The 19,265-nt window shown below is 34.8% G+C and overlaps 2 protein-coding genes across 4 annotated transcripts in view; one reads left to right on the top strand and one right to left on the bottom strand.

Moving 5' to 3' along the window:
- The window catches only part of LOC133648233 (fibroblast growth factor 13), a 67,502-nt gene extending 50,899 nt beyond the window's left edge, over positions 1 to 16,603 (bottom strand). Inside the window, exons 1-2 of the mRNA XM_062044122.1 lie at positions 16,404 to 16,603; positions 2,096 to 2,206 (exon numbers count right to left, since the gene is read on the bottom strand). Of these exons, the coding sequence (XP_061900106.1) occupies positions 2,096 to 2,206; positions 16,404 to 16,593 (301 nt within the window). The 5' untranslated portion in view covers positions 16,594 to 16,603. The remainder of the gene's footprint in view (positions 1 to 2,095; positions 2,207 to 16,403) is intronic.
- Positions 1 to 19,265, top strand: part of fgf13a (fibroblast growth factor 13a) — a 465,629-nt gene that overhangs the window by 248,365 nt on the left and 197,999 nt on the right. The gene's annotated exons all lie outside the window — the stretch shown is intronic.

Here is a 19,265-nt window from a genome sequence, read left to right as displayed (position 1 = left end):
GTATTATTTTTTGTTTTATCACTCACATAATAATAAACAATTTAATTTTGTTGAAAAGCCTAACAAAAAACGTTTTTTGTTTTTTTTCATAAGGGCTTTCCTTTAAATCAACACCAAAAAGTTTTTTTGTTTTTTTTAACAATTTAAAAGTTTTTTTATTTTACTCATTTATCTGCAAAAAATGACAAAAATACAATGATTTATTTTGTATTCTTTTTTGTTTTAACACTTACATATTAATAATTATTTATTTTGTTGAAAAGCCTAACAAAAAAGTTTTTCAAAAGGGCTCTTTTTTAAATCAACACTAAAAAGTGTAGTTTTTTTTATTTAAGGTTTTTATTTCACCCATTTATATGGAAAAAGGGACACAAATTCATTGATTTATTCTGTGTACGTTTTTGTTTTATCACTCATATATTAATAATCATTTATTTTGTTGAAAAGCCTAATAATTTTTTTAAATTTTCAAAAGAGCTCTTTTTTAAATCAACACATTTTTTTATTTTTTATTTTATTTTTTAACAATTTTTAAGTTTTTAATTCTACCCATTTATCTGTAAAATACAATGATGTTTTCTGTATTATTTTTTGTTTTAACACTTATATATTTATAATAATTTATTTTGTTGAAAAACCTAATAAAAAACTATCTTTTTTCAAAAAGGCTCTTTTTGAAATCAACCTTAAAAGTTTTTTTTTGTTTTTGTATTTTTTTTTAAACAATTTTAAAGTTTTTTTTATTTTACCCATTTATCAGTAAAAAAAAATTAAAAAAAATACAATGATTTATTCTGTATTATTTTTAGTTTTATCACTCATATGTTTATAATAATTTATTTTGTTGAAAAGTCTAATAAAAAAGTTTTGGTGTTTTTTCCTTTTTTCAAAAAAGGGCTCTTTTTAAATCAACACTAAAAGTTTTTTTTTTTTAACAATTTAAAAGTTTTTTATTTTACCCATTTATCTGGAAAAAATTATTTATTTTGTATTTGTTTTTTGTTTTAGCACTCATATGTTTATAATAATTTATTTTGTTGAAAGGCCTAATAAAAAAGTTTTGGTGATTTTTTTATGTTTTTTTTCCAAAAAGTTGCTCTTTTTTAATTTAACAATATAAAGTGTTGTTTTTTTTAAAAAAACATTTAATTTTTTATTTGAGCTATTTATCTGGAATAAAGGATGAAAATACAATTTTTTTAAATTTTTTATTTTTTAGTTTTGTAATCACTCATATATTAATACAAATGTATTTGGTTTAAAAGCCTCCTCTTTTTTTTTTTCAAAAGGACTCTTTTTAAGACCAACACTAAAAAAAAAATTATTTTTAAAAATTGTTAAAGTTGTTTTTATTTTACCTGTTAATACAATAATTAAATAATAATTATTATATAATTAAGAATTAAAATAAAATAATTTATTTAAAAAAAAATTGTTTTTATTTTACCCATTAATGCAATACCTAACATAAATAATAATTAAAATAACTTAACTTATTCTGCATATGGTCAAACAACACAATTGACCAAAAATGTAATTTGACTTTTTAAATTAAAAATATTTTTTGTGATAAAGCAACAAAATACAAAATAAAATATTTTATTTGAATTATCAATTATATAATAAGTATTATTATTTAATTATTGTATTAATATGTAAATTAAAAACCAAAAAGTGCAATATAAATTATGTTATTTAAAAAAAAATTATTTATTTATTTATTTATATTTTGCATTTTTCGTTTGTCATTTTACCCATTAATGCAGTAATTAAGTAATAATAATAATAATAATGATATAATTAATAATTAAAATAAAATAATACATTTTGTATTTTTTGGTTTTATCGCAAAAAATATTTTTAATTTGACAGTCGAATTAAATTTCAGGTCAATTTTGTTGTTTGACTATATGCAGAATTCTAACCAATTATTCACATAGTCTGTTCTGAACTCCTGTTTCCATGCCAGTGCTTTAGTGATGAGAATAAAGTCGTCGCCTGGCTTACGTCACGCCGTCCTTTCTTCGCGGGGGAAAGCTCAACAGCACCCCCGCTGGTTGCGGCAGGTAGCGCGGGGAAGGCAGGGCAGACTTACCGTAGCCGTTGTCCTCCTCCTTGGTTCCATCAATGGTTCCGTCGGCCTGCAGCTGCAGATGGAACCCTTGTCGGCTGTACAGCTTGGTCACGATGCCCTTCAGCTGGGGCTCTGCGGGGGGGGGGGCACAAGCGGGGTCACACGTCAGCACACCAAATGTCCCACATTACGTCTGCGGGTGTTGTCACCTGGGTCACGGGTGAAGCAGCAACACGTTACTTGTGAGTGCATGGCTGCCGTCAGCGTACGCGGACAAGAAGAAGGCGCAGACTGAGGTTCATGTTGGATAAGAGCTAAGTGCTGGCCTCTCCTGTGTGGACGCGGTTAACCACACCTTTCCTCTCACTTTTACTCACATTCAACGCTCGCTAAAAGTCTTTGTGTCGCCCTACCCTAATGTCTTACGCGTAAATAACAGATAGGACGGCCATGTGTGTGCGGGATTTCTCAGGGCTTTAACCTCTTAAGGCTTTTTTTATTTCTCTTTGCTATTTGGGCTTATTGCACCCTAATTTGAATAAAAACTAAGAACCATCTTTTGGTATGATGTACTTAGTCCATAAGTACACAAACGTGTACTTCATGTTTAGTGACATGCTAACTCTTATTTTTACACTTTTTTTTTCCAAATGCCATTAATAATAATAATAATAATAATAATATATTTTATTTGTAAAAAGCACTTTACATTGAGTAAACAACCTCAAAGTGCTATAGTGTATAAAAAAATACAAAAATAAATAAAAAGACCATAAAAACATTTTATTTGACCCATGTATATGGAAAAAATGACACAAATTCATTGATTTATTCTGTGTTCGTTTTTGTTTTATCACTCATATATTAATAATTAATTTTGTTGAAAAGCCTAATGCATTTTTTTTCCAAAAGAGCTTTTTTAAATCAACGCAATTTTTTGTTTTTTTTTAACAATTTTAAAGTTTTAAATTTTACCCACTTTTACTATACATACAATTTTTTTAAACATTTGTTATCACTCATATATTAATAATAATTTATTTTGTTTAAAAGCCTAATCATTTTTATTTTTCAAAAGGACTCTTTTTTAGACCAACACTAAAAGTTACAAAAAAAATGTAAATGTTTAAATTTTTTTGTTTTGTCACTCATATATTGATAATAATTTATTTTGTTGAAAAGCTTAATCCATTTTTTTTTTCAAAAAAGCTCTTTTTTAAATCAACACAATTTATTGAATTTATTTTTTTCAAACAATTTTAAAGTTTTTTAATTTTACCCATGCCATCTTTTTAAAAAAGGCTCTTTTTTAAATCAACACTAAAAGTGTTTTTTTTTCTTTTTTTTCAAATTTTAAAGTTTTTTATTTTACCCATTTATCTGGGGAAAAAAAAGAAGAAAATACAATTATTTATTCTGTATTTGTTTTTTGTTTTATCACTCATATGTTTATAATTTTTCCATATGCCATTAATAATAATAATAATAATAATAATAATAGATTTTATTTGTAAAAAGCACGTTACATTGAGTAAACAACCTCAAAGTGCTACAGTGTATAAAAAAATAAAATAAAAAATAATAAGATAATAAAAAATAAATAAAAATAAAAACTAGAACAGCCAAATAGCTAAAAATAGTATGCATATGTCTAAAAAAAAAAAGGCTTTTTTAAAAACAAGGGATTTTAAGCCTTTTCTAAAAGCATCCACAGTCTGTGGTGCCCTCAGGTGGTCAGGGAGAGCGTTCCACAGACTGGGAGCGGCGGAGCAGAAAGCCCGGTCTCCCATTGTTCGTAGCTTTGTATGTTATACTCTTCTGACACCACCAGATGGCAGTATAAGTGTCCACATAAGCGGCCATAAGACCCCAATTCAGTAGTGTACACAATTTTGGAAATAAGAGCTGAAAGGTGCTGTCCACGCATGTGGCCACTAAGCCTTTAGAGGTAGTTTCACAAAAAAAAACATTCAAGTCGGTCTGTGTAGTGTGGACACAAAGTGGATCAGGTTCACTTCTGTAGATTATTTTAGTCATCATGATTAATCTATCGATTAATCAGTCCCAGGGTGTATTTCAGTTCAGTTCAGGTGCAGTTGATGTGGAACATGCATACGATACAACGTATGGCCGATATTATCGGACATCTCTAATAAGAACTGAAATTACAATCATAATCGATTATTTGCTGCAGCACCTTGTATGTATGCTGCAAGATGAACAATTGCATTGCAATTACATGACTTAAAATAGTCTAATAATAAGAAATAATGGTACTATAATAAGGATAAATAATTTAATTTAATTATTTTGATATATAACTAAAATGACATATTTAATTCAAAATATATATAGAATGTATTAATAAGGGTAATTTAACCAGAAAAGTGCATGGTAGGAAAAACTAATTATTTGCTTTCAGGTATTTTATCTTGCTTGGGTTTCCAGTTTGTGCAAAGTGGTTTCACCTGAAGTGGATCAGGAAGCCACTCGGGCAACGTGAACACTTTGGGGACTGAATTCAGTTTGTCTTCAAAAAGGATTTATGTGAAAACACCCGGAAAGTTTGGTTTTGACGGACATCCATAACGTCACTACAGTGGACAGGTGTTTTTTGTTTTTTTTAACGTTTGATGACACCGCTCAACAAGTTCTCCTGTGGCAGAAAAGCACAAAAACGTTCCAAACTATCGAGAAATAATGTGCCAAAGGTGACAAAATACACGACACAGAGCAGGTGATGTTATTTTTACAGCCATGCAGCAACTAAGTTGAATTAGTTATTTAATGTGATCTCAGTGCATTTAAATACATTTTGGGTTCAGAGAGTCTGCAAGGTTCTGCTGCCAAGACTGGACCTGCACTCAGGATTTAGTTTGAAATTGCAATAATAGGAATATACTGTACATAATGTGCAGTATAGTCCCTGTTTATTAGTCACATACTTGTGTCATCTTTTGGTTCATTTAGAGCAATAAAGTCATTTTAGCTCATGGAGGAAAATATGTGCCGGACTATTAACATCATGGCATTAAAAGTAAAAAAATAAAGAAAACTTCAGATTGTTTCCTTTGTCTTACTTTGGCCAAAAATCGACACATTCTGAAAATATTACAATAAAAATAAGAGGACAAAAAGTGGTACATTTTAGAGCCATGAAGGAAAGAAGAAAGTGCATGAATGTTTATAACTGAATACATTTACATCTATCCATCTTTTTCAAAAAGGCTCTTTTTGAAATCAACACTAAAAGTGTTTTTTTTTTAAACAATTTAAAAAAAATTGATTTTACCCATTTATCTGGGGAAAAAAAGGACAAAAATACAATGATTTATTCTGTATTATTTTTTTTGTTTTATCACTCATATTTATAATAATTTATTTTGTTGAAAAGCCTAATAAAAACGTTTTGGTGTTTTTTCTTTTCTTTTTTTTTTTTTTTAAAAAAAAGGGCTCTTTTTTAAATCAACACTAAAAGTGTTTTTTTTTTTTTTCAATTTTTAATTTTTTTATTTTACCCATTCATCTGGAAAAAAGAATGCAAATACAATGATTTATTGGGTATTCTTTTTTGTTTTATCACTTATATCTTTATACAAATTTAATTTGTTGAAAAACCTAATAAAAAACTTTCTTTTTCAAAAAGGTTATTTTTGAAAATAAACCTTAAAAGTGTTTTTTTAATTTATTTTTTTATTTAAATTTTTACAATCCATCCATCTTCTTCCGCTTAGCCGAGGTCGGGTCGCGGGGGCAGCAGCCTAAGCAGGGAAGGCCAGACTTCCCTCTCCCCAGCCACTTGGTCCAGCTCCTCCCGGGGGATCCCGAGGCGTTCCCAGGCCAGCCGGGAGACATAGTCTTCCCAACGTGTCCTGGGTCTTCCCCGTGGCCTCCTACCGGTCGGACGTGCCCTAAACACCTCCCTCGGGAGGCATTCGGGTGGCATCCTCACCAGATGCCCGAACCACCTCATCTGGCTCCTCTCCATGTGGAGGAGCAGCGGCTTTACTTACTCATTACTTACTAATTTAATTTAATTTGATTTAATTTTTACTTACTTATTTACTTTATAAATTTACATATGCATAATTTTTTTTCTTTTGTATTATTTTTTTTTAATGAATTAATCACCGTTTATGACAACCTTTTTCCAGAGACATACCAGGATAATGCATACATTTATCATTTGTTTTCACATCGCTTAGAAAAAAAGTGGGACCCCATAAAATTCACTGTGGGCCCCCATTTTTATGACTTGATGGGGCCCCTGTGACCCCATTTTGAACATTCCTAGCGCCAACACTGATGGAGTATTGCTGCGTGCAAAACAGCAGCAGGCGGCTGTGGGCTATACTAATCAAATACCATCCCGGGGGCCATAGATCATTCATTCGTGGGCCGGATCTGGCCCGCGGGCCTTGACTTTGACACATAGGACTTAAAATCTTCTAAAATTGACTCTTAAAAGAGCGACAAAACCTCTATTTGTCCTTTCCACACGCTTTTTTGCTGTCATTTTAAAACTGGTCTGTGTAGCGTTCACAATCGATTTGATTGGAGAAAAGCTTTGATTTATGTTCTATTTTTTTTTTGGTGGCTAAATAGTTGAATGATTAATCATATAACTGATCAGAATGTTTAAACTTCAGACTAGAGGTGTTGGGGAATCTTTGGCCACCTCACCATTCCATTACGATTCAGGAGCTACGATTCCATTAATAATACTTTGGAGTGATCGGAACTTTAAGTATGCTGAAGTTGAGAGAACATGAGAGCGGTGGCGCGTTTTTTCTTGCATTTTTCATTGCTACACACATTTAAATATTAAAGATGCACATTTATTATGAAAAAAATAATGAAGGGTTATTGCAAGCAGAAAATTGTTTTTTATGAATATAACTGATCGGAATTGATAAACTTCAGACTAGAGGTGGAAATATTTGGCCGCCTCATGATTCCATTAATAATCCTTTATTGATACATCTTTAATCCAACACATTTATGAAATTAATGAAAATGTGTGCAAAACTGGACAATAAGTGTCCTCAAATAAAGTCTGATCACTCTGTCTGCATTATTTTATTTTCAGTAAATAAATCGATAATCGACGTTTACTAATCAATTATAGAATCGTCCATGTCCGAATTGCGACACATCTAAAAATCGATTATTTCCCCCACCTCTACTCCAGACCGGAGTAGAGGTGGAGTGATCAAAACTTTTAAATACGCGGACATCGTTTCTGAAATTGAGAGAACATGAGAGCGGTGGCGCGTTTTTTCTTGCATTTTTCATTGCTACACACATTTAAATACTAAAGATGCACATTTATTATGAAAAAAAATAATGAAGGGTTATTGCAAGCAGAACATTTTTTTTAATGAATATAACTGATCGGAATTGATAAACTTCAGACTAGAGGTGGAAATATTTGGCCGCCCCATTAATAATCCTTTATTGATACATCTTTAATCCAACACATTTATGAAATTAATGAAAATGTGTGCAAAACTGGACAATAAGTGTCCTCAAATAAAGTCTGATCACTCTGTCTGCATTATTTTATTTTCAGTAAATAAATCGATAATCGACGTTTACTAATCAATTATAGAATCGTCCATGTCCGAATTGCGACGCATCTAAAAATCGATTATTTCCCCCACCTCTACTCCAGACCGGAGTAGAGGTGGAGTGATCAAAACTTTTAATACGCGGACATCGTTTCTGAAATTGAGAGAACATGAGAGCGGTGGCGCGTTTTTTCTTGCATTTTTCATTGCTACACACATTTAAATACTAAAGATGCACATTTATTATGAAAAAAATAATGAAGGGTTATTGCAAGCAGAACATTTTTTTTTATGAATATAACTGATCGGAATTGATAAACTTCAGACTAGAGGTGGAAATATTTGTCCGCCTCATGATTCCATTAATAATCCTTTATTGATACATATTTAATCCAACACATTTATGAAATTAATGAAAATGTGTGCAAAACTGGACAATAAGTGTCCTCAAATAAAGTCTGATCACTCTGTCTGCATTATTTTATTTTAAGTAAATAAATCGATAATCGACGTTTACTAATCAATTATAGAATCGTCCATGTCCGAATTGCGACACATCTAAAAATCGATTATTTCCCCCACCTCTACTCCAGACCGGAGTAGAGGCGGAGTGATCAAAACTTTTAAATACGCGGACATCGTTTCTGAAATTGAGAGAACATGAGAGCGGTGGCGCGTTTTTTCTTGCATTTTTATTGATACACACATTCAAATATTAAAGATGCACATTTATTATGAAAAAAATAATTAAGGGTTATTGCTAGCAGAACATGTTTGTATTTTTAAACTATCTTCCCTAAATATTTTTTTGATGAGTATAACTTTTCAGAATTGATAAAATTCAGACTGGAGGTGGAAATCTTTGGCCGCCTCATGATTCCATTAATAATCGTTTATTGATACATCTTTAATGGATGTATATTGATGCAGTTTTACATACATTTTTGTTTCACTACATGAGCGTTTATCACTTGCAACTTTTTAAAAACGGAGCATTTGTAAATAAATTCCCAACACATTTAGTAAATTAATGAAAATGTGTGCAAAACTGAACAATAAGTGTCCTCTCGCTGCAAATTTTAGAATTGTCTGCATTATTTTATTTTCAGTAAATAAATCGATAATCGACGTTTACTAATCAATTATAGAATCGTCCATGTCCGAATTGCGACGCATCTAAAAATCGATTATTTCCCCCACCTCTACTCCAGACCGCATGGAGTGATCGGAACTTTAAATATGCGGACATCGTTTCTGAAATGGAGAGAACATGAGAGCGGTGGCGCGTTTCTTCTTGCATTTTTCATTGATACACACGTTTAAATATTAAGGATGCATATTTATTATGAAAACAATAATTAAGGTTTATTGCAAGCAGAACATGTTTGTATATTTAATATATCTTCCCTAAATATATTATGTTTTTTTTTTTTTAATGAGTATAACTGATCAGAATTGATAAACTTCAGACTCGAGGTGGAAATATTTGGCCGCCTCATGATTCCATTAATAGTCGTTTATTGATACATCTTTAATGGATGTATATTGATGCAGTTTTACATGAATTTTTGTTTCACTAAATGAGCGTTAATCATTGGCAACTTTTTAAAAACATATTTATTAAATTAATGAAAATGTGTGCAAAACTGGACCATAAGTGTCCTCAAATAAAGGAGCATAGTTTCTGAAATTGAGAGAACATGAGAGCGGTGGCGCGTTTTTTCTTGCATTTTTCATTAATACACACATTTAAATATTCATGATGCACATTTCTTATGAAAAAAATAATGAAGGGTTATTGCAAGCAGAACATATTCAAACTATTTTCCCTAAAGGTACAAAAACTCTTAGCCATGTCTTAAAGCATCTCTTCCTGTTATAACTTCACCTTTATCTTTACTTTTTTACACCAAAATTCTCCCTTTTCTGTCTACACACTGTGTCTGTTTGTAAGTACTCGGACATCGTTTCTGAAATTGAGAGAACATGAGAGCGGTGGCGCGTTTTTTTCTTGCATTTTTCATTGACACACACATTTAAATATTAAAGATGCACATTTATTATGAAAAAAAATAATTAAGGGTTATTGCAAACAGAACATATTCAAACTATTAGTTTGTGCTAATGTTGTCCCGATACAAATATTTAGGTATCTGTACCAAAATGTATTTTGATACTTTTTGATACTTCTCGGTACTTTTCTAAATAAAGGTTACCACCAAAAAAAAAAGGCTTTATTTTAACAAAAGATCTTAGCCATGTCTTAAAGCACCTCTTCCTCTTATAACTTCACCTTTATCTTTACTTTTTTACACCAAAATTCTCCCTTTTCTGTCTACACGCCATGTCTGCTTGTAAGTACTCTGTTTGTGCGCGCTGCCGAACATGCTCCTCTGCTGGTAAACCAGAAATGTCACCACGTGACGACGCGCCGTCATGCCCATTAAAATAAAAAAAACAGGTACTTTTTAGAGGCGGTATTGTACCGATTGTAATATTATACTAGTAGCGGTGTTCCGGTGAAAGGAACCGACACACCGTTGTTAGTTTGCGCTAGGGTTGTCCAATATTTAGGTATCGGTACCGGTACCGAAATGTATTTCGATACTTTTTGATACTTTTCGTTACTTTTCTACATAAAGGGGCACCACTGAAAAAAAAGGCTTTATTTTAACAAAATTAAAGCATCTCTTCCTGTTATAACTTCACCTTTATCTTTACTTTTCACACCAAAATGCGTCCATTCTCCCTTTTTTGTCTACACACCGTGTCTGCTTGTAAGTACTCTGTGTGTGTGCGCTGCCGAACATGCTCCTCTGCTGATAAAACCAGCAATGTCACCACGTGACGATGCCGTAAAAATATAAAATAAAAGAAAACAGGTACTTTTTAGAGGCGGTCTTGTACCAATTGTTATATTATACTAGTAGCGGTATACCGTAGAAACTTATTTTGCACGGAAGTGAAGAGTTCCGGTGAAAGAAACAGACACACCGCTGTTAGTTTGCGCTAATCTTGTCCCGATACCAATATTTAGGTATCGGTACCAAAATGTATTTCTATACTTTTTGATACTTTGCGTTACTTTTCTACATAAAGGGGCACCACTGAAAAAAAAGGCTTTATTTTAACAAAATTAAAGCATCTCTTCCTGTTATAACTTCACCTTTATCTTTACTTTTCACACCAAAATGCGTCCATTCTCCCTTTTCTGTCTACACACTGTGTCTGCTTCTAAGTACTCTGTGTGTGTGCGCTGCTGAACATGCTCCTCTGCCCGTAAAATCAGCAATGTGACAACGCGCCGTCATGCACGTAAAAAATAATAATAAAAAAAACAGGTACTTTTTAGAGGCGGTATTGTACTGATTGTGATATTATACTAGTAGCGGTATACCGTAGAAGCTTACTTTGCACGAAGGTGAAGAGTTCCGGTGAAAGGAACCGACACACCGCTGTTAGTTTGCGCTAATGTTGTCCCGATACCAATATTTAGGTATCGGTACCAAAATGTATTTCGATACTTTTTGATACTTTTCGTTACTTTTCAACATAAAGGGGCACCACTGAGAAAAAAGGCTTTATTTGAACAAAATCAAAGCACCTCTTCCTGTTATAACTTCACCTTTATCTTTACTTTTTACACCAAAATTCTCCCTTTTCTGTCCACACTCCGTGTCTGCTTGTAAGTACTCTGTGTGTGTGCGCTACCGAACATGCTCCTCTGTTCGTAAAACCAGCAATGTCACCACGTGACGACGCCGTAAAAAAAACAAAAAAAAACAGGTACTTTTTAGAGGCGGTATTGTACCAATTGTAATATTATACTAGTAGCGGTATACCGTAGAAGCTTACTTTGCGCTACCGAACATGCTCCTCTGTTCGTAAAACCAGCAATGTCACCACGTGACGACGCCGTAAAAAAAACAAAAAAAAAACAGGTACTTTTTAGAGGCGGTATTGTACCAATTGTAATATTATACTAGTAGCGGTATACCGTAGAAGCTTACTTTGCACGGAAGTGAAGAGTTCCGGTGAAAGGAACCGACACACCGCTGTTAGTTTGCGCTAATGTTGTCCCGATACCAATATTTAGGTATCGGTACCAAAATGTATTTCGATACTTTTTGATACTTTTCGTTAATTTTCTACATAAAGGGGCACCACTGGAAAAAAAAGGCTTTATTTTAACAAAATTAAAGCACCTCTTCCTGTTATAACTTCACCTTTATCTTTACTTTTCACACCAAAATGCGTCCATTCTCCTTTTTCTGTCTACACGCCAGGTCTGCTTGTAAGTACTCTGTGTGTGTGCGCTGCCGAACATGCTCCTCTGCTGGTAAAACCAGCAATGTCACCACGTGACGACGCCGTAAAAATATAAAATAAAAGAAAACAGGTACTTTTTAGAGGCGGTATTGTACCGATTGTGATATTATACTAGTAGCGGTATACCGTAGAAGCTTACTTTGCACGGAAGTGAAGAGTTCCGGTGAAAGGAACCGACACACCGCTGTTAGTTTGCGCTAATGTTGTCCCGATACCAATATTTAGGTATCGGTACCAAAATGTATTTCGATACTTTTTGATACTTTTCGTTACTTTTCTACATAAAGGGGCACCACTGAAAAAAAAAGGCTTTATTTGAACAAAATTAAAGCATCTCTTCCTGTTATAACTTCACCTTTATCTTTACTTTTTACACCAAAATTCTCCCTTTTCTGTCTACACGCCGTGTCTGCTTGTAAGTACTCTGTGTGTGCGCTACCGAACATGCTCCTCTGTTCGTAAAACTAGCAATGTCCCGACGTGACGACGCCGTAAAAAAAAATAATTAAAAAAAACAGGTACTTTTTAGAGGCGGTATTGTACCGATTGTAATATTATACTAGTAGCGGTTTACCGTAGAAGCTTACTTTGCACGGAAGTGAAGAGTTCCGGTGAAAGGAACCGACACACCGCTGTTAGTTTGCGCTAATGTTGTCCCGATACCAATATTTAGGTATCGGTACCAAAATGTATTTCGATACTTTTTGATACTTTGCGTTACTTTTCTACATAAAGGGGCACCACTGAAAAAAAAAGGCTTTATTTGAACAAAATTAAAGCATCTCTTCCTGTTATAACTTCACCTTTATCTTTACTTTTTACACCAAAATGCGTCCATTCTCCCTTTTTTGTCTACACACCGTGGTGCCCCTTTATGTAGAAAAGTAACAAAAAGTATCAAAAAATATCGAAATACGTTTTGGTACCGATACCTAAATATTGGTATCGGGACAACATTAGCGCAAACTAACAGCGGTGTGTCGGTTCCTTTCACCGGAACTCTTCACTTCCATGCAAAGTAAGCTTCTACGGTATACCGCTACTAGTATAATATCACAATCGGTACAATACCGCCTCTAAAAAGTACCTGTTTTTTTAAATTTTTTTTTTTTTTACGTCGTCGTCACGTGGTGACATTGCTGGTTTTACGGACAGAGGAGCATGTTCGGTAGCGCACACACAGAGTACTTACACTCAGACACGGCGCTGTTAGTTTGCGCTAATGTTGTCCCGATACCAATATTTAGGTATCGGTACCAAAATGTATTTCGATACTTTTTGATACTTTTCGTTAATTTTCTACATAAAGGGGCACCACTGAAAAAAAAGGCCTTATTTTAACAAAATTAAAGCATCTCTTCCTGTTATAACTTCACCTTTATCTTTACTTTTTTTACCAAAATGCATCCATTCTCCCTTTTCTGTCTACACACCGTGTCTGCTTGTAAGTACTCTGTGTGCTAGGCGCTGCCGAACATGCTCCTCTGCTGGTAAAACCAGCAATGTCACCACGTGACGACGCCGTAAAAATATAAAATAAAAGAAAACAGGTACTTTTTAGAGGCGGTATTGTACCGATTGTGATATTATACTAGTAGCGGTATACCGTAGAAGCTTACTTTGCACGGAAGTGAAGAGTTCCGGTGAAAGGAACCGACACACCGCTGTTAGTTTGCGCTAATGTTGTCCCGATACCAATATTTAGGTATCGGTACCAAAATGTATTTCGATACTTTTCGTTACTTTTCTACATAAAGGGGCACCACTGAAAAAAAAGGCTTTATTTTAACAAAATTAAAGCATCTCTTCCTGTTATAACTTCATCTTTATCTTTACTTTTTACACCAAAATTCTCCCTTTTCTGTCCACACTCCGTGTCTGCTTGTAAGTACTCTGCGTGTGTGCGCTGCCGAACATGCTCCTCTGCTGGTAAAACCAGCAATGTCACCACGTGACGACGCCGTAAAAAAAAACAAAAAACAGGTACTTTTTAGAGGCGGTATTGTACCAATTGTAATATTATACTAGTAGCGGTATACCGTAGAAGCTTACTTTGCACGGAAGTGAAGAGTTCCGGTGAAAGGAACCGACACACCGCTGTTAGTTTGCGCTAATGTTGTCCCGATACCAATATTTAGGTATCGGTACCAAAATGTATTTCGATACTTTTCGTTACTTTTCTACATAAAGGGGCACCACTGAAAAAAAAAGGCTTTATTTTAACAAAATTAAAGCATCTCTTCCTGTTATAACTTCACCTTTATCTTTACTTTTTACACCAAAATGCGTCCATTCTCCCTTTTTTGTCTACACACCGTGTCTGCTTGTAAGTACTCTGTGTGCGCGCGCTGCCGAACATGCTCCTCTGCTCGTAAAATCAGCAATGTGACAATGCACCGTCATGCCCGTAAAAAATAATAATTAAAAAAAACAGGTACTTTTTAGAGGCGGTATTGTACCGATTGTGATATTATACTAGTAGCGGTTTACTGTAGAAGCTTACTTTGCACGGAAGTGAAGAGTTCCGGTGAAAGGAACAGACACACCGCTGTTAGTTTGCGCTAATGTTGTCCCGATACCAATATTTAGGTATCGGTACCAAAAAGTATTTCGATACTTTTTGATACTTTTCGTTAATTTTCTACATAAAGGGGCACCACTGAAAAAAAAAGGCTTTATTTTAACAAAATTAAAGCATCTCTTCCTGTTATAACTTCACCTTTATCTTTACTTTTCACACCAAAATGCGTCCATTCTCCTTTTTCTGTCTACACGCCGTGTCTGCTTGTAAGTACTCTGTGTGTGTGCGCTGCCGAACATGCTCCTCTGTTCGTAAAACCAGCAATGTCACCACGTGACGACGCCGTAAAAAAAACAAAAAAAAAAACAGGTACTTTTTAGAGGCGGTATTGTACCGATTGTAATATTATACTAGTAGCGGTATACCGTAGAAGCTTACTTTGCACGGAAGTGAAGAGTTCCGGTGAAAGGAACCGACACACCGCTGTTAGTTTGCGCTTATGTTGTCCCGATACCAATATTTAGGTATCGGTACCAAAATGTATTTCGATACTTTTCGTTACTTTTCTACATAAAGGGGCACCACTGAAAAAAAAGGCTTTATTTTAACAAAATTAAAGCATCTCTTCCTGTTATAACTTCACCTTTATCTTTACTTTTTACACCAAAATTCTCCCTTTTCTGTCCACACTCCGTGTCTGCTTGTAAGTACTCTGCGTGTGTGCGCTGCCGAACATGCTCCTCTGCTGGTAAAACCAGCAATGTCACCACGTGACGACGCCGTAAAAAAAAACAAAAAACAGGTACTTTTTAGAGGCGGTATTGTACCAATTGTAATATTATACTAGTAGCGGTATACTGTAGAAGCTTACTTTGCATGGAAGTGAAGAGTTCCGGTGAAAGGAACCGACACACCGCTGTTAGTTTGCGCTAATGTTGTCCCGATACCAATATTTAGGTATCGGTACCAAAATGTATTTCGATACTTTTCGTTACTTTTCTACATAAAGGGGCACCACTGAAAAAAAAAGGCTTCATTTTAACAAAATTAAAGCATCTCTTCCTGTTATAACTTCACCTTTATCTTTACTTTTTACACCAAAATGCGTCCATTCTCCCTTTTCTGTCTACACGCCGTGTCTGCTTGTAAGTACTCTGTGTGTGTGCGCTGCCGAACATGCTCCTCTGTTCGTAAAACCAGCAATATCACCACGTGACGACGCCGTAAAAAAAAAAAAAAAAATAACAGGTACTTTTTAGAGGCGGTATTGTACCGATTGTGATATTATACTAGTAGCGGTATACCGTAGAAGCTTACTTTGCACGGAAGTGAAGAGTTCCAGTGAAAGGAACCGACACACCGCTGTTAGTTTGCGCTATTGTTGTCCCGATACCAATATTTAGGTATCGGTACCAAAATGTATTTCGATACTTTTCGTTACTTTTCTACATAAAGGGGCACCACTGAAAAAAAAAGGCTTTATTTGAACAAAATTAAAGCATCTCTTCATGTTATAACTTCACCTTTATCTTTACTTTTTTTACCAAAATGCGTCCATTCTCCCTTTTTTGTCTACACGCCGTGTCTGCTTGTAAGTACTCTGTGTGCACGCGCTGCCGAACATGCTCCTCTGCTGGTAAAACCAGCAATGTCACCACGTGACGACGCCGTAAAAAACAAACAAAAAAAAACAGGTACTTTTTAGAGGCGGTATTGTACCGATTGTGATATTATACTAGTAGCGGTATACCGTAGAAGCTTAAGAAGTTTGGTCCTTTGTGGTTCGAAGGAGCAGACGTTGACGGATGAAGCATCCGTTAATTTGTCCCTGTTCAAGGTGTCTCCTCTGAGGAGAATCCACCAACTTTTCCCCCCGACTTTGTGAAAAAGTGTCACCGCAACAACACACCTGGCCGCCTCCTGCGCCGCTTCTTGGAGCCAAAGAGTTTGACCCGGGAGAAGACGTTGAGCCGCCCGGGCTTGTCGCAGTTGCCTTTGCTCTTGCTGGGGCTGCTGACACAGCGGCAGGCGTTGGACTTTTCCCGCTCCCTCGCCTGCCGCTTCTGCCTGATGAGGGAACTGGCGATGGCGGCGGCCATGGCCACTTTGGCGGCCTGGAAGACCTGAAACCCCCCCCCAAAAAAACTAAAAAAAATCGCTCCGAGTCCTGGCTAAATGAGTCCGGATACGGCGATCAGAAGAACCGGGTTCAGGAAGAAAAGGTCCGGGGATGTGAAGAAGAATCCATGGTGGATCTTTTAGCGCCTGGAGGGGAAGGTTGGTCACGGAACACCTGTTTGACGGGAGGATGGAGGGAGGACGTCAACCCAGGAGAGACTTTTTCCTCCTCATGTTGGAGGCGAGGCGCGGACTGCCGAGAGCCGCCTGGCAGCATCCCACCTCCAGCTCGCACGACGAGCAGCTCGGAGGGGGTGGAAGGGTGGGGAGGAGGAGGAGGGTGGGGGGGGGTGGGGGGGTGGGGGGAGCGCGGAGACACGGCCAGCGTGCGTGGGTGTGCGAGCAGAGGTGCGCATCGTGTAAACCTGATCCATATCATTTTTTCAGAACCGGTTCAAAGAAAAAGGGCGCAGAGGGAGTCGTGAAGACGCGAAATTGTGCTGATTCAGCAGTTTGCGCAAAAATTATACTGGATGGAAAAAATATATATATTCAATTAAAAGGGTTATTGCATTATTATGTTGATTTATTTATTTATTTATTTATTTTAAAAATCTAATAACAATTTTTTAAAAAAAGGGTTATTGCAAACAGAACATATATATATTTAAACTATCTCCCCTAAATATATTATGTTGTTTTTTTGTTTTTTTGATGAGTATAACTGATCAGAATTGACAAACTTCAGACTGGAGGTAGAAATCTTTGGCCGCCTCATGATTCCATTAATAGTCGTTTATTGATACATCTTTAATGGATGTATATTGATGCAGTTTTACATGAATTTCTGTTTCACTAAATGAGCGTTTATCATTGGCAACTTTTTAAAAACATATTTATTAAATGAATGAAAATGTGTGCAAAACTGGACCATAAGTGTCCTCAAATAAAGGAGCATAGTTTCTGAAATTGAGAGAACATGAGAGCGGTGGCGCGTTTTTTTCTTGCATCTACATTTAAATATTAAAGATGCACATTTATTATCAAAAAAATAATGAAGGGTTATTGCAAGCAGAACATGTTTGTATATTTAAACTATCTTCCCTAAATATATTCTGTTGTTTTTTTGTTTTTTTGATGAGTATAACTGATCAGAATTGATAAACTTCAGACTGGAGGTGGAAATCTTTGGCCGCCTCATGATTCCATTAATAATCGTTTATTGATACATCTTTAATGGATGTATATTGATGCAGTTTTACATGAATTTTTGTTTCACTAAATGAGCGTTTATCATTGGCAACTTTTTAAAAACATATTTATTAAATTAATGAAAATGTGTGCAAAACTGGACCATAAGTGTCCTCAAATAAAGGAGCATCGTTTCTGAAATTGAGAGAACATGAGAGCGGTGGCGCGTTTTTTTCTTGCATTTTTCATTGATACAAACATTTAAATATTAAAGATGTACATTTATTATGAAAAAAATAATGAAGGGTTATTGCAAGCAGAACATGTTTGTATATTTAAACTATCTTCCCTAAATATATTTTGTTTTTTTGGGGGTTTTTTTGATGAGTATAACTCATCAGAATTGATAAACTTCAGACTAGAGGTAGAAATCTTTGGCCGCCTCATGATTCCATTAATAATCGTTTATTGATACATCTTTAATGGATGTATATTGATGCAGTTTTACATGAATTTTTGTTTCACTAAATGAGCATTTATCATTGGCAACTTTTTAAAAACATATTTATTAAATTAATGAAATTGTGTGCAAAACTGGACCATAAGTGTCCTCAAATAAAGGAGCATCGTTTCTGAAATTGAGAGAACATGAGAGCGGTGGCGCGTTTTTTTCTTGCATCTACATTTAAATATTAAAGATGCACATTTATTATCAAAAAAATAATGAAGGGTTATTGCAAACAGAACATGTTTGTATATTTAAAATATCTTCCCTAAATATATTATGTTGTTTTTTGGGTTTTTTTTATGAGTAAAACTGATCAGAATTGATCAATTTCAGACTGGAGGTGGAAATCTTTGGCCGCCTCATGATTCCATTAATAATCGTTTATTGATACATCTTTAATGGATGTATATTGATGCAGTTTTACATTAATTTTTGTTTCACTAAATGAGCGTTTATCATTGGCAACTTTTTAAAATCAGAGCATTTGTAAATAAATAAATTCCCAACACATTTAGTAAATGAATGAAAATGTGTGCAAAACTGGACCATAAGTGTCCTCTCGCTGAAAATTTTAGAATTGTCTGCATTATTTTATTTTCAGTAAATAAATCGATAATCGACGTTTACTAATCAATTCTAAATGTCCGAATTGCGACGAATGTAAAAATCGATTATTTCCCCCACCTCTACTCTAGACCAGTGGTCCCCAACCACCGGTCCGCGGACCGATTGGTACCGGGCCGCACAAGAATTTTTTTTTTTTTTTTTTTTTTTAATGAAATCAACATAAAAAACACAATATATACATTATATCTCAATATATATCAATACAGTCTGCAGGGATACAGTCCGTAAGCACACATGATTGTATTAATTTATGTGAAAAAATAATTAAAATTATTATTATTATTTTTTTAAATACACCCCCCAACCCCCAACCCAACCCCCCCACCC

This window comes from Entelurus aequoreus, linkage group LG04, assembly GCF_033978785.1.
Source record: "Entelurus aequoreus isolate RoL-2023_Sb linkage group LG04, RoL_Eaeq_v1.1, whole genome shotgun sequence".
Lineage (NCBI taxonomy): Eukaryota > Metazoa > Chordata > Actinopteri > Syngnathiformes > Syngnathidae > Entelurus > Entelurus aequoreus.
The sequence above is the reverse complement of the archived record's forward strand: the minus strand, read 5'-3'. Positions and strand labels throughout refer to the sequence as shown.